Here is a 16,296-nt window from a genome sequence, read left to right as displayed (position 1 = left end):
CATGGGTAACTGTACAGTATATTGTTTGAGCTGCATGATTATTTATTAGAGATATTGGTATGTTTCCACTTTTTTTGGTCATTTTGTAATGAAGGAGATAACCATATCTGAAGAGCTGTATGAGTCCATTTTACAGTTTTTCAAATACATATGGGTTTGGATTTTTTGCTGCAAATGGCTGGAGCATAGTTCTTGGCAGATAAAACTTATTTTTCCCCCTTTTCATTTTTAATCTGAATTTTAAGAAAACTTTAGAGTCCCTCCTTTATATCTACCTTTATGTACAGCTTAATAAACCATGTATGGAAGTGCTACTGTTTTCTAGGTGAAATTAAAGAAGGAAAATCTTAATCTGCTTTACAATGCCTTTTTCCACATTGCAGTATAAAATGGAAATCTAGCGAGTGAATTGTAATCAGGGTATGAACATAAACTAAGAATTGTTTGAGCTTGGTACACTTAAACATTTATATGTTTGTATATGGATATCAGAATAAGGAGGCATGCAGTTACATTTTCCTAATACATTTTTTAGTATTCAGCAATCTGAGGGCTAAAAACTTTCATTTAAAAGTCTTTTAACTTGTATCAGCTTTTTTGACCTTCATAACACCTCTTGTCTCCCAGATGAACAGATAGTTATGTGGTAAAGAAGTGTGTGGTTTATTTTTTCTTTCATTTATTTGCTATTCTCAGTCTCCCTGCTCTTCCCTTTGATGTGTTCTGCCCCTTCTATTATGAGAAACACTGAGTGTAGTCCTTCTGCTGTCCTTCATGCCACTCATGATTTCCTGTGGTTTTATTCTATTTCACTGTCCTGGTTTTGGTTGGGATAGTTAATTATCTTCCTATTAGCTGGTGCAGTGCTGTGTTTTGACTTCAGTCTGAGAACAATGCTGATAACACACTGATGGTTTAGTTGTTGCTAAGTAGCACTTACCCTGATGAAGGACTTTTCAGTCTCCCATGTTCTGTAGTGAGGAATGTGATACTTAGAACCATAGAATCATAGAATAGTTAGGGTTGGAGAGGACCTTAAGATCATCTAGTTCCAACCCCCCTGCCATGGGCAGGGACACCTCACACTAAACCATGTTACCCAAGGCTCTGTCCAACCTGGCCTTGAACACTGTCAGGGATGGAGCATTCACAACTTCCTTAGGCAACCCATTCCAGTGCCTCACCACCCTTACAGTACAGAACTTCTTCCTTATATCCAATCTAAACTTCCCCTGTTTAAGTTTTAACCCATTACCCCTGCTTACTTAGTTTCCTTTTTTCCAGGCAGAGGCTTCAGTTGCATGAGTTGCTTTCACAAGCCTTTTTCCTACTTTTGTTTATTCTTCTGCCTTTCCGCATTTAGCATTGTATTCTATATTTTTGAGAAATGCATGAGATGTTATACCCTCTATTTCATTTTCTGTTCTTTCCTAACACTCCTTCCTGTAAAAAAATAAAAGACAAGCTCACTGCTCAGTGAATAAGTCCTGGTGCTGCTTCCATGCTTTAGGTTCTACAGCACTGAGCAAAGAGCTGGTGTGAGAATATCTTGAACACTGGCTCCTGATCATAGAGGGAAGGATGATTAACAATTCAGGACTTCTTATGTGCTTGTCAGGTCCTGTTTTTTCTGCTTTGCATAGGGTGTGGGATTAACTGCAATGTCAGAAATGTCTTTCCTACAATAAAGCATGTTTTTCCTTTAATATTTCCCTTAATTAATCACTGTTACCATATTCTTTTGCCTTGTCTATCAGTATCGATCCCTCACCCCCATGGCAGTCATGCTTCTGACTGCTGCTTGGAAAGCAGATGGGTGGTGTTTATCCTGTTAGCCATTTAGCCAAGAGCTCAAAGCAGAGGCTAAGTCCATAAACATTTTGATTAATCAAGAAGCTTGTTTCTAGTAGCTTTCTTTGACTGAAGTTACTACCCTGAACCTGGTTGGGAATTTCCCAGGAAAGTATGAACTACCACCACTGCCTTTTTTTTTTTTTTTTTTTTTTTTTTTGTGGACACTTGCTGTTTTCTGTTAAGGAGAATTTTCTTGATGCTTGATGATTAAGCATCAAGTGTCACAGCCAGTATCTCATAGTTACATAAAGCACGGAATAAGTTGGGCCTTCTGCGTTTGCTGAACATCCTAGATCTAGAGTAATGGTCAGTATGCTTCCCTCAGCAAGAAAGCTGGGCTGAGATCTTGGCTTAGCTTGGACAGATGCAGTTCTGTGTGGGGTCACACTACAAACCTTATCCCTTAAATAACATGTTTTTTAATAATCCTCTCCTCTCCCACTCCAATCGCAGCTCTGTTTGGGGGAATAAGGTGTAAGGAGGCATGCTTCATTGTTTGTTTGCTTTTTACTAATCCAAATCATTTCAGGTAGATTATCACTGCCCCTCCATTCATAATGATGATTTAAGCACACATCACACTGTAGCTTAATTCTGTTGGTTAGGCAGTAAGGCTGATAGTCGCCAATTTGCATCCAGATGCAAATCCCTGTTCTGCTTTCATTTAAAGCAGACGCTTGTTACTGATTTCTGAAATCCAGATGATCATCATAATTCCCAGTATGTTCAGCAGTCTTACCCCCTGCCTGTGGCAACGGTGATTTTGAAAGGGTTTGTAGTCAGACTGATTCTAAACAATGAAGCTTTCCTGCTTTATGAAACAAAATCCTGTTTTTTCAGGTTGTCTGCTATGTTAGCTATTCAAAGCACCAAGTGAAACACGTTTCTGAACATACAGGGTCTTAATTTACCTTTTGTTATCTGTAAAAATATTACTAAAATATCATATATCAGCAACAGACTCCCCCACATGTGTTATTTTGCTGTGTTAGAATTCAAGAAGAGGAAATCTACTTGAAAGAAAAATGACCAAATTCTGCATGTCCCAAAGAACAGAGAAGCCAGCCCTTGGGGACAAAGTATTTTTCATGAAGCTGCTGTACTTCGTTTTCATCCCCACCCCAGCATCCTAACTCTGTAATTCATTTTGTGCATAAATAATCACTGGCATCTTACATCTTCTAAATTTTGTAGTAATTATTAGTACTTGTATGGTCTCTTTATAGTTGTAATGCATTCCATTTAAGATTATTGTGTTACTAGAAGTACCAGAGTACATAAAAACAGTATGCAGAGATTTTTGCTTTGGGACAGAAACCATGCATTAGTAATATAGTTAAGATAGTAGATTCTTCTGATTAATGATACACCATCAGGATATTTTGTTGCTCCTCTACCCCCAGCTCATGTAATGTCCTTTAACATTTTCTGACAGAGAGAAGGAAGGCACAGGGGAAGAAGGAAGACCCATAGGGCTTGGCTCTTACAGATGTTACACTAACATTTCAGCGTGGCTTTTGCCATGTAGAGCAGAGATGTGATACAGAGTTGAAGGTCTTTATCCCTTGCTCCTTTGCATATTGGTAAAGTTTGCAATACTGCTGGACCGCTCTGCAGCTGTCTATGTGGAGCTAAGAGTTTCAGCCCTGCTGATGGCCTTTTTAGAAGTAAAGTGGAAGACTTTCTGAGTTTTTGGTTTGCTTAAAAAAAATAAATAGGTGGGTTGTAATTAAAAAAAAATAGGAAACTGTGTACACTATGTACTACTACATACATTACTACTACACAAGTAAACGTATTTAAAGATGAAGCTAACAAAGGCATGCATGCAAATTAGGGTGTCAGCAGTTACACTGCTTATACATCATTCAACTGTCTGGTACATTTTCTTTACATAATCACACAGACCCCTTTCAAATTCAGTGCCTGGGATGAGCCAGCTCTCAAGATGAATGAAGGTAATATAATGCCTCCTTCCTACCAGGAGCTGGAAGGCACATGTGGAAAGAGGCAGAAGATTTCAGGGAGGGAAAGAGTTTGGGGGCATGACTCTGGCAGTTGAATGTGCCCCTCTAAAGTGATGGGAATCAGCACAGAAGGTGTATGAGGTCATAGAGAGGTGGACAAAGGCAAAGTTCATCCCTCTGGAAAGGGGCAAGGGAAGTTCAGGGAAATACAAAGCAGGTACTGGTCTGTGTGGGGGGGATGCATTAACCTGTTATTTTCTAAGCATCTAGGAGATAGCATAATGGCAAAAATATAAAAGGATTTGTCAAGAGCAATTATCTTGATCTGACAGCACCTGTCATAGAGGACATAGGGGAGGCAGGAGATGCGGTAGAGCTTGACTTTGATAAGCCTGTCCACTCTGTTTTCGCAGAACTAATGAAGTACAGTGTAAGGAGTGTTACTGCTTTAGTAGGAAGAGGACATAGGGAACTGAAAATGCTCACAAATGCAGCTGAACTGGTTGTTTCTGAAGGCTGTGAAATCTCTCTCATTGGAATAAAGCAAGTTAGGCCAATATCTTTTTTACATGGCTCAGATATAATGAATCTCTTTCAGCGCTGTGAGAGTTAGTTTTTGCCATGCCCTTACTGTTGTGAATTTTGGTTTTTTTTTGGTTTTTTTTTTTTTTTTTTTTGTGGTGGTGGGGGTTTTGTGTAGCCTTTTGTTGATCATTTCCAGGATTTCCATGATCTAGAGATGTTTTGGGGACTTAAAAATGCTGCTGAATTCGCTGAGCTGAATTCCTTAAAATATTGTAGCTGTCATAACCGAAACTACCATTCATAAACCTCTGTGTCTCTGGTATCCCCTATAAAAGAAACGGTAATACTGTCTTGCTTCAGAATGTAAGTATTTCTTTGTTGATGGGTGAAGCAGTTGATTTCTCTCATTTCTACTGACACTTGCCCCTTCGTTTGGGATGGTTTTTGGACGTCTGCGGTATCACACATTTCCTTACGATGTGGCTGTATTGTATCTGTATTAGCATGGAGAAGGGAGTGGACTGTTACTGGGAGTCAGCAGGTAGTAAAAGAAGGCTACCTATGGCAACAGCATTACTTATGTTGGTCTAAGCCGAGAAGTGTTATGAAGATAAATCCGTGAGTGTTTGAAAGGCACCAATATACATGATGAGTCTGTAAATAACCCTGAAGAAATCAATGTTTTTCTTCAGAGTAAGATATGAATATTGTGCAGTAAATAATGCATCACACCACACATTGAGAAAGGATATGAAAAATAAGTATTGAGGAGATGTTCATTAATTGTTCACCATCTATCTGGCTCACTGCATGAGGCAGGTGTTCCCTTGAAGTGGTCTGTAATTAAAGACTACATCAGTAACACACAGATAAAGGAGAGCCTGTCTACCACCGCATTTCTCAACTTTGGAACCTTAATGACAACCTTTGAATATTGTGTATCACTGTGCCTCTCCCAGTTCTGCTGCCTTAATTATTAAGTTCCTTGTGAGCTGGAAAACAGTGTCAAAGTGTTTAAATTATTGTTTTCAACAAGGAGCAGGTATTTTAGAAAATGTCATTTTAGGAATTAAAAGCTTTGTATATTTTACGACACCCTTCTCAACTGAGAGATGATTAAGAAATTTAGAGGGGAAAAAAGACATTTGCTGCTGGTGTACATGTACAATTCCTGTTTGCCTATACTTTCTCTTTAATGATATTGAGGTGGGATTCTGCACACAGAATAGGTGACCGTGTAGTAGAGGAGTCTGTGTGAATATTTTTGCTTTGAGGGAATCTCAACTGATCCACATTCCAGTGTGAATTCCAACATCAAGATTGGAATGCAAATGACTTTATTTTTGTCCTAAGGCAGTTTGACATGCTACAAATATTATATATGTGTGTTTTTTGTTACGTTTTCATAATACTTTTAACTCTTGCTTTTCTTTCCTTGTGCATCCTCCACAGATCACATTCAATTAGGTAAGACACATTACTCTCTGTGAATACTGCCTCTATACTTGACAGGTTTTGATTTATGGAATGTAATGCAGTAACCTCTTTCCTTTCAGCATCATTATATAGGATAAAAACATTCTACTTAAACTGTAATGCCTCATTTTTTACAGCATGGTGAGTACAATGAGGAAGGGACTGGTCTGTTTGCCTTGTTCTTGGGTAATTAGTCTCAAATTCAAATAATGAACACATTCAGAAGATGTTGCTCTTGGAAAAGCCTATTTATACATAATCCCAATCTCTCAACCATCTTTTTTTTTTGTCAGAGATTGGAACGTAACAAATGCTCAGTAAAAATCCTACTCAGCCAGCAGAGTTTTATAAAGATTGTATGAAGTATTTAATTACCTCCTCCTCAATAAAGCAAAAGTGTATTAGTCATGAAGTGTACATGGTGACTCTTTACAAGTCTTGAGTCCTGGGGAAATTTCCAAGAGTAGGCCAAGTTCTTAACATGATTAAAGGGGTTCTTTATATAGAGAGCTTTGATTTATTGATGCTGTAAAGCACTTCAGTATATGATGAATTTTAAAACAATTTCATGTGTGCGCAAAGTGGTCTGGCTTTATATCAGCTCACCCAGCAGAGGGGCTGAACAGCCCTGAATCCCCTGCTGTCTGTGCCCTTGTAACATCCCAAGTGCATAGGACAGCTCAAGAACAGTTTTTTCTGTTCAGCTAAGTGATCCTAACATGAACTGTTACTTCACTGACAGAACTTCAAAATGGAGCATAGACTGACTTTCCTGTTTCACTCTGACATGAAACCAAAATGTAGTATTTAGTGAAGGATCTCTGTTCTCTGCCTCTGCACTGATCACAGACATGTATGTCTTTAAAAAAGCTTAACATTTTAGGCTTCTAGTAAAAGATGTTACTGTTCCTATAGCTTCCTTACCTCCTTAGAAATAAAAAGATGAATTCAATAAAGTATGCATTTAGTATTCAGATTGTCTGTCACATGCCATTCCTCAGCTGTGCAAATCTAATTTGGCACAATGTATTCTTACTTAAAAGATCGTATTTGGAATATTTTGCTATTAGAAGATGAGCAGCCTATGCTGAAATGCTTCCAAACTCTTGTTCTTGCCTATTTGTCATGTGTTAAAAGACTAAAATGGTAAGCATGCTTGTTTAATTTAACTAGGATGGATTTGCTACACTTCTGAAATGTTTGGGCTAATCTTTTGAAAGTCTTCAAAATGATGTGAGAAACTGAACATGAAACATTTGCATTGTCTGCTGTTAGTTCTCATCTATCTGAGCTTAGCAGAACACTCAAAATATACACAACAGCAAACAGTTTGTATAAGATCTCTCTGTCCCACCTGCTTGCCAAATAGCTCTCTCCTCCTTCCTGTCCCCGTTTCTGAATCTTTAATCTGGAAAAAAATAATCCTTTGTGTGGATACGGACATAATGCTGCTCTAAATTTGTATGGTTCAGAACAAGCACATGTGCTGTTTATATAGAGCTTTCATTTTTTAATACTATAATCATGCTTTGCTTGATTGCAGCCAAATGTCGGTACCCCTCAAAGTAAAGCTCTCACTGTTCTCAATCAGAGCAGGCTGCAGCTGTCAGTCAACACTGAAAGCAGCCAAGCACGAATTTTTGAAACAGTATGTATTCTTGCAGTGCACAGTTTACTTTCAGTGTTCAAATCTAAATGCACTTATGGGTGATTCTTGTACTTCAAATAAAGATCCATATTCAGAACAGGCTTGATGCTTCCCAGCAGCAAGGAATAGGTGATGCTGTGATAGCAGAGTTGGCTTTGGTGATTCAGGTGGATGAACATGGCTAATATAAGCCAAGCGGGCAGCCATGTGCAGGGTTAAAGGTGCAAGAAAATTTGGGGTATTTTTGAGTGATGCAGAGACTCCATCCTTCATTTGACAGCCTTTCAATCCTCTGGCTGCCAGGAAGTCTGAGGAGGGAAGTGTCACAAGGAGAGATGGCCAAGAGCTGTGGAAAACAGCTTTCTAGCCTTGGTAATGTTAAGGTGTGAAGAAGGATGTGAAACATCCTGCAGAGGTGGGTACAGCAGCTGCTGCAGCTGCATATCTGGCTGAAGAAACCTCTTGTTTAGGCAACATATTGTGCAGGAGCCTATACAAATTGGGGGGCAGCACTGGCTATTTGGACTGTAGACACTGTACGTGCAACAAAGGCAATTGCCGCCGACTTACCTACAGCCTCAGACTGGCTCTGTCTGTGATCACAAACCCAAGGTGCTCTCACCCAGCAGAGCTTATCATCTGCCACTATGGAGCACAGAGGCATCACTCTGTTCCTCTGTCACATGTTGCATGTCTGTAGACAGCAGGGGTCTGAGCCATTTAAATAGGTATTGCCAGGAACTGTTTGGCATTGCTTTGAGCCCTATTGCTGATCGGTTGTCATGAGAATGTTGTGGTAAGATCTTCAGTGCTGAAAGTGAGCTGGAATCCACAGGTGAGTGGATGGCAACAAGCTGTTGCCATCAGGAGAGGAAAAGTACCAGCACTCTTAAAAATATGTATATACATTTTAAGATTTAAGTTAAATAAATAAAAATATAAATGTATGAAATACATTTTAAAATTTAAGTTAAAAAATAAATATTATAGCCATGTTGCAAACTGGATTTCACAGCTTTTTTTCCTTATCTTTTGCTTTTATTCCACAGTTACTCTATTCGCCATTCCATAAGCATGCCTGCAATGAGGTAATACACTACCCATATTTTATTTGCTATGGTGATGTTCAGCAGTGTAATGAGGGGGATTTGCATACTTAGATCCTGATCCTGCAGGTTTTAGTTGGATGCAGAGTCCCACTTCAATCAATTAAGGTTGCTCATGTAGATAAGGACTGCAGGACAGGCCATCTGTTGGATGGTTTTTTCCTTTTAATTGTATTAACTAGTTAATCTCTTGCACAAGCCTTTGAGTAGATGAAGCAGTTCTGAGATGTATTAGGATAGTTGATTGTTACCAGGTTTGTATTACTGAATCTGAAATTCAGTTGTTCTGCTGGTTTTAGAGTATCATCCAAAGCCCATTAATGTCAGAGATGCTTTCCACTCCAGCAGGCTTTGGATTGTGTTCTTAGGAGGGATTTTATATGAGTGCTTTCATGTTTTAATGGCTATAATCATGCTTTACTTGACTGCAGCCAAATATTGATATCTGTTCAAGTAAATCTCTGTTTTCAATAAAATTTGGATTCAGCTTTCTTTTCATCCCTTTGGCCTCTGCGTATATGAATACTCCCACTCCCTGCAAAGCCTGTGGGGAAAACAAATCTCCTAACTACATGATGGACGTTAATTCATCCAACTGCAGCAGGTTGATAGTTTAAGGCAGGCATTCACCAATGTGACCTGTCAGTCAAATATAAGTCATAAAACTCAGTTTCTCTCTCCTTTTGACCCTTTTATCACCTGTTTAACAGAACAAAAGGTAAATCTGCATTATTTTTCCAAGTGGCTTCTGTTTGTCCTTGTAGGAACAGGGTAGCCAAGCCAGTTTTGTTTCAATTGCTAGACAGGTTTCGCTTTTGCAAATTTGAAGCTAAAATATATTCATCCGATTACCATAATTGGATTTGACTGACAGAGCACAAGTTACTGTTCATACCCTATCTGTCTACAGTCCTGTGCTGCCTCAGTCTGTTTTACTCTTTTTGCCTGGTAAGAACTGGTCAAACTGTGGAGTTACGCCTTTACATTTGCAACTCAGTCTTCATACCTTCCACTTTCTTTTTTTGCAACTCACTCTTCATACCTTCCACTTCCTTTTTTTCCTAGGAATTCTCCAACTTTCAAATCGTTTGAGGAGAAGGTTGAGACCACTGTCACAAGCCTTAAGGTAAAGGTCAGAGGCGGTTGCATGGCGGTGTGTTATATTGTGACAGCTTAGTCTCTATCATTTGTACAGACTGACTGAACTTGCCGATCATCAAGAAATTCACAGAACACCAGTGGCAAATGAAGGCCAAAGAAACTATGCAAAGAAACAGTCTTTCTCTGCTTTGTTACTAAGAAATTACTTCTGCTGTCTGCCAAATTAAATAAGTGGTCCCATCCCCGGGCCACCCCACTGCCAATAACTAGAGATGGGCTCACCAAGTGCCTCTTGTTCAGCTGATGGCATCTGTCCTGTAGCTCTGGTGTGACTCACCCTACCTGTGTGGCTCTTAGCACTGAACTTGTCTCTCTTTAATGCAGGTGTGTTTCCTCTCAAATTGCAATGTTTTGTCTGGATTTAAAATTGCAAAACTCAATTTGCTGTGGGACAGGAAGATCTGATGACAAAGTTACCGGTTATAACTAACAGCACTTGTTAAGGACAGTATCACTTGGCAGGACAGAGCAGTGAGCTAATCTTTGCTGCATGGAGAGGCACATTCAAGTGGGGAACAAGAGGGTTTGTCTCCTAATGATTTTTATTCATCAGATAAGGTCAAGTGTTCTCATAAACTGATGTTTTACTTTGCTTCGATATAAAGATTCCAACACATTCCAAGTACAGGCTGTCAGTGGACAAAAGCCAGGTTATGACTCCTCATTTTAGGGGGAACTGAGAATACAGTTGAAAAATAGGTGAAGGTAAAGGGGTGTTACAACTTGTAAAGCATTAAAACGGTGAGAAAATGGCCTTCCACTTGGGACAGAAGGACATTCCTTAAACAAATGCAGATTGCAGCTAGAACAGAAGCAGCAGGTGCACAGGGAAGGTCTGTCTTATCCTTGGCACATAAGATTTTCCAGTCAGTGTCTGAGGAAAGTCAGCACAGAGTTTGACTTATTTTTATGTTTCTAAATAAGCATGTCCATCAAAATTCAGAGTTGCTCTATGATTTTCAGCTTTTGAGTGTTCACATTTATTTAGTGATAAGCTGTTCTGACAACATGATGGTGTAGGGTAATGTGATCTCCGTTGCACTGTGTCAGAGAAGAAAACATCATCTCAGTTTCACAGGTGGGAGGCAGCATCCCAGGGAAGATGAGGCGTATCCCAAGGAACTAGAACAGAGCACAGACCTCCAGAGCCCTAGCTTAGTGCCTGTATATGCTTTCCTATTCATTCTTTTCACCGTAGCTGCAACTTTTTTACTCAGTCTCACTGTAGGAGAAATCATTCATCCAGTGGGGTGCATCAGCTTAGAAGGTCTGATTTCTTGTCTGTTGCAGTTAAGCATACCACTTGCTTATCCCTTTGTGTTCCTTCTACCCATTTAGATAGGGAATGCAGTTCATTGTAACTCCTGAGATCTGAAATGGATTTTTTTTCTTCCTTTTTCACCATTCACCAGTTGGAAAAGTGAAGTACTTTCTGTACCCATTTAGTCACTAAACCTACTCTCCGGGCTTTCGGTAGTACTTCTAGCTCCCAAGTTTGCTTCTAATCTACTCTAGACTCCACAAATCTGTTCATCTTACATTTAGGCCAACCTGCGAGAGGGACAGCTTAAAAGCCTTTTGCCTCATTTTGAGGGGTAAAGGACAAATGTGAGTGATGTCCTTTCTGCATCAAGGGAGGAGTGTGTGTGTCCCGCTGCCTCTGTGTCATTCAGAAAGAGGGAAAGTCAATTCAAACTGCACGGCTCTGAAGACCACTTCTCAGAGTGGAGAACTTCAGGAGCCTGATCTTGTTTTGCTGGTTAAGGAAAGGTGGTCTTCCAGGGGAGCCTGTCATGCCAGTTCTTAGCCAGTTGTGTTCAGAGGGCTCTTTGATCATCCTTTAAGGAATCTTTGATTAAGCAGGACAAAACAAAAAATTGTTTGAGTACACACAGGAGTATTGGCCAGAGGCATTCAGTAAAGTAACTTAACACTATTCTTGTTTTCATATGGAAGAGTAGGCAGAAAGGCAAATAGAAAATGAAACTGCATTAATGTTTGTGAGGCGTCCAAATTCAGATGCACCTCACTGAGTCATTTAAAACAGTGCAGGAATAGTCTGCTTTCACAATCACTCTGATCGGTCCAAATCTATTGAGAACTTTAATTGGCAAATAAAAGTCATGAGTTTTGCTACGAAAATGTAGTTGTAGCTTTACTGGGCAGTGGCTCCTTTTCACTGCAAGTTCTGGGCCTCCCAACATTTAACAATGCATGTGTTTTGTATTGCTGTTTGCAAAAACCAGGGATGGACTGGTACTTTCTGGAAGTAGGCACAGCCCATTAGACTGGATACACATTTTTACCTCTGGGGATGAGAACTTTTAATAGCAGTGACTCAAACTGTCAGAGCAAATATCAAGCCTAGTACTACTACCTTATTTTATTGAACTTTCAAGCTAGGCCAGCTCCTGATGAAACAAAGGATTACACAGAATCCTTTGGAAACTGAGGACATGAAGTTCATTTAATTAAAATAATCTTCTTAAGCATTTAGTAGCTTACAGACTGGAAAAACGCCAGCTTGTCTTTAAGTCCTGTAGCAGTTCTAGGATGGAGTAAAAAGTTTTGCCCTATTTTCAGGTTTGAATCAACTTCAAGTGGGCATCATTTGGTGGTGAACCACTAAAGAGCATTCTCTTAATAAGGCAACCTGGTCAAAACTACTTTGTCTCTTTATTGCTTAGTCCTGACCATTTCCAGATTTTTACCCAGAGCTCTGTCTTTGTTAGGAAAACTCTTTTTCAGAGATTTAGTCATACTGGGTTTTGGTTTTAATACTTACATTAACAAGGTCAGCAAACTGAAGCATTTTGAAAGTAGATGACCCGTGAGCACATTGGTATTAATTTCATTAATATCATTAATGTAATTTGGTATCTTTTCCTCTCCCCTCCCCACATGAAAATGCTGTGGGCAGTTTTATATATACCAGTATCTAGGCAGATAAAAGTACCCACAGGGAGGCAAGCCGCTGGTTTTGTTCTTTGGTTATTATATTCCTTCTGCTGTCCAAAGTCCCAGTACAGTTTATGTATTTTGGGAGGAGCTGTATTATTACTACTGTATTATTACTAGCTGTATTATTATTACTGTTGCTGATGATGGGCCACTTCACTCAGCAAATGAAACTGATCATTTCAATACCCATCTTTTATCCAACCTTTTAGAACTCAAAAAAACCAGTGAAACCAGTGTGAGCTACTCATGTATAGAACCACACTAAGTTTACTGGTAGATCTGGAATCCTGCCCAGGATCTGCTTAGGGACTAGTTCCTTTAGGTGTATGTTAAGTGCCACTGGCAGATTTTATGATTGAGCCCTAGAGAAGAGGGTTCTTTATTTGAATGTTTTTATGGCTTTTGTTCTAAGGAGACCCCAATCCTGCATGTTCTCTGCCTGCTTTGAACAGTTCTCAACCCTTCATGGCCTTGGGGTGGAATGCAAATGGGACTTGCTTACAGTGTGAGCAGAGGAACTTGCTGTTCTTTTTTTTGTTTGCCATATTTCAGACCAAGGTTGGTGGGACAAGCAACACAGGGGGCAGTTTTGAAGAAGTTCTCAGCTCTACAGCCCATGCCAGTGCTCAGAGCTCTCTTGCTGGCACCCGAGTTCCTGAGAGTGAAGAAGAGCTTCAGTGTTAGACCACAGCGCTCCTGAGCCTCACAGGCCTCTCTGGACAGACTTGCCCAGCCAGTGAGTTTCAGACCTCTCCCACCACCCAACTTGTGCAACCAGGTTTTGTCAGTTGCCTTCCTGGCCTTGTGCTGGAGAAACTTTTCCTATTTGTATTTTTGATGGTCCATTTTATCATCAGGTACTTTGTACACCATAGAAACCACATGCAAGTCACTGACTGAAATGCTCTTAATACTACGTTATGTGACCAAAAGAGTTTTCATTTAACTTCCCTCCAACACTCCCCCAGTTTGTTTCTTTAGTTCAGTTTTCTGTTGGTTTCCAACTCCCCTCTCAGTGCCACATCAGACAGATGGACCCAGAGCTGTGCAATGATTCCTACTGCCAGCACGAGTCCCTATACCAGCTGCCTACCAGGCATACCACATGCCCTTTGAGCAGGAGTGTCTGTACATGGCCTATTTTCTAATGGAATTAAAATCACTTATTGTCACAAAAGGTTTTTTTTTTCTCCTTCACTGGTACAGCCTGGTGTTGCCCTCCACCTATTAGTCAGCAGAGTTGAGGAAGACAGGAGGAGACACCTTAGTAATTCATATGGAAACTGAATTGATCACAAGGTGATCACTGTAACTGGAAAAGCTTCAGTTTTAAGATTACCATAGCTTACTCTCTGGTTTGCTAAGACTTGACAGTGTAAATTAATTACAGAAGGAGGTGGAGTGGAGGGAACCTCTAATATTATTGCCTCCGTATCTTCTCTTCAAATAATAAGGGAAGGTATTTATAAGCCTCAGTCAAAACACAGCCTTAAGTGAAAGAATACAAACCCAACACTTGGCTTAAGATGTGCCATAGGTTAGGGCACCCATGCCTTCAGCCCATGTTCCAGAGCTGCTAGCATAAAATTGTTACAACACCCAAGATGAATAGGGACTTTACTCTTGGTGTCACATTTTGTCATGCTTCACTCCGGGTCATAATCCCACCTACCACATTATATCTATTTGCCTGATCACCAGAAGCCAGCCATCTCTCAGCTTTGATTGATTCAGCATGTTTGCTTGCATCCTTTTAATGTTCTTCCGAAGTGCAGCACACTTGTTACACTCTTGCTGTCTAGTGAGCACGTGACAGTCTGCATGTTGAATTATTCAGTTCACCAGACTGAGATGAGCACAGTGAAGTATAAACAAGATGGAAAAGAGTCTGGCTACTTTCAAAATGGATGTGGATTTTTAGCATAGCCAAAGCTTCAGGTCAGTGTTAGTGAGTGTGAAGTTACAGACTGCTTAAAATCTTGTGAGAAAAGTTGGCTTTAAGTGATTTCCCCCCACCCACCCCCCCGCGTGGCTTTTGTTATAGTTTATGCAGAGTTGGGAGTCCTCTTGTAATGTTCTACTGGACATAAGTTAACTTTGGACACTTATATCAAATGCCTCTTTAGTGTGATTTTTAGCATGGAAGCAAATCTAGTTAGTATTTTGTAGTTCAGGTTTCTTGTGACAATTTGCTAGCTTATATTAAGTGGGTTTGTGCATAAACATGGATTTATTTAACTAAAGAAGATACTCATGGTCAATTTTGTGTAAATTATTGATATTCTTATTAAAAATAAATTCTCTCTTACACTTTGTGATGTTCTCTTTCCAATTCTGTGTCTCTACCAGTCTTACTGTGCATCTTTAAGCCCTGCAGTTTACCTTGATACTCTGGTGACATAGCAAAACTTCATCTGCCATTCCTAGTTTTTAAAATCTGCCCAGTTCCTCCTGGGCCTGAAATTCCCCATGGAAATGTCATCTAAGTTTTGAAAATGCTGAGGTTCAAAGGAGAAAAATAATTGTTCAGTAAAAGTGAAGCACAGTGTAGAAAACATCTTCTAGGTCTATGACCTTCTTTTGAGCAGGGACAGAAGCCAAACCAAAGTTAGAACATGGAGTTCGACTGTCACCTTCTACAGGACACCAATTTAGACCTCATTTTAATTACATATTTATGTATGTGTATATATATATATATACATAGACAAATGCTTATGGAAAAGCAGTAAATTGCTTTTAACTACACCTAGTAAGCATAATGCAAAAAGCTTGTGTAGGACCAGACAAACTTCATCAGACAAGCTTCTCTTCCACAGCAATCCTTACACATTATTGTCACTACAGCAGTTGCTACTACGCGTAAGGTTGATGCTGATATGAGTAGATCAGGAGAGGAGGTGGTCTCCCCTCACAGGTGGCATGGCCAGGGCTTGGTACACTTCTACACGTGAACAGTGCATTTCATACCACCTGAAGCCTCACTTCATGAGCCCTCATGGCTCATACTTTCTAAGCATGTTTTCTTCTCCAGCCTCTTTCCAGCTAGCTCCCTTGTTCTATTAAAATGCGGTGCCCAAACCTAACATATGATTGGAGCTGCAGCAAGTAGATAGGAATGTAATTATACATGAAGCACCTGCTGGATTTGTTCAAACAAAACCAAACCCTACCCAACTCACACTCAAACCATGTCTCTGTGTTCCAGGCTGGTATTTACCTTTCTTGCACCACTGTGCAGCTGGTTGGGGCCCAGCATGCCATCCTTCCCCTGGATCCCCTGCACAGCAGCACGCTCCCAGCCAGTAAAGCCTCCTGTAGCACTGGAGGAACAAACTGGTCCTGCTGGGGTAGCACACATGCTGTGTGGCTTTCTGTTAAACACCTCATTTAAGGCCACTTTTCTTGTTCTTGGTTCTGTCTTCTAATGCATCTGTAGCTCTTTCATGCCTGGCATTCAGTGCAAGCTAATGGTGTCTATGATTTTCATGCTTCTCAGTGGAATAAAATCACTAAAGTTTCACAAGCCCCACTCCATCATCCCTATGGTGTAACAATCAGCCACTGATAACCACTAATCAGTTTTCTATTGCTCAGT

The 16,296-nt window shown here is 40.1% G+C and overlaps 1 protein-coding gene across 3 annotated transcripts in view; it reads left to right on the top strand.

Moving 5' to 3' along the window:
• The window catches only part of TPD52L1 (TPD52 like 1), a 51,196-nt gene extending 36,190 nt beyond the window's left edge, over positions 1–15,006 (top strand). For all 3 annotated transcript variants that reach the window (XM_061378429.1, XM_061378430.1, XM_061378431.1), the window contains exons 5-7: positions 8,520–8,558; positions 9,642–9,702; positions 13,251–15,006. In XM_061378429.1, coding sequence (XP_061234413.1) covers positions 8,520–8,558; positions 9,642–9,702; positions 13,251–13,382 — 232 coding nt within the window. In that variant the 3' untranslated portion in view covers positions 13,383–15,006. The remainder of the gene's footprint in view (positions 1–8,519; positions 8,559–9,641; positions 9,703–13,250) is intronic.
• Positions 15,007–16,296: the final 1,290 nt, after the last annotated feature.

This window comes from Neopsephotus bourkii, unplaced genomic scaffold, assembly GCF_033783945.1.
Source record: "Neopsephotus bourkii isolate Nb327-2 ecotype Australia unplaced genomic scaffold, CSIRO-AGI_Nbou_v1 NB_1765, whole genome shotgun sequence".
NCBI lineage: Eukaryota > Metazoa > Chordata > Aves > Psittaciformes > Psittacidae > Neopsephotus > Neopsephotus bourkii.
The sequence above is the reverse complement of the archived record's forward strand: the minus strand, read 5'-3'. Positions and strand labels throughout refer to the sequence as shown.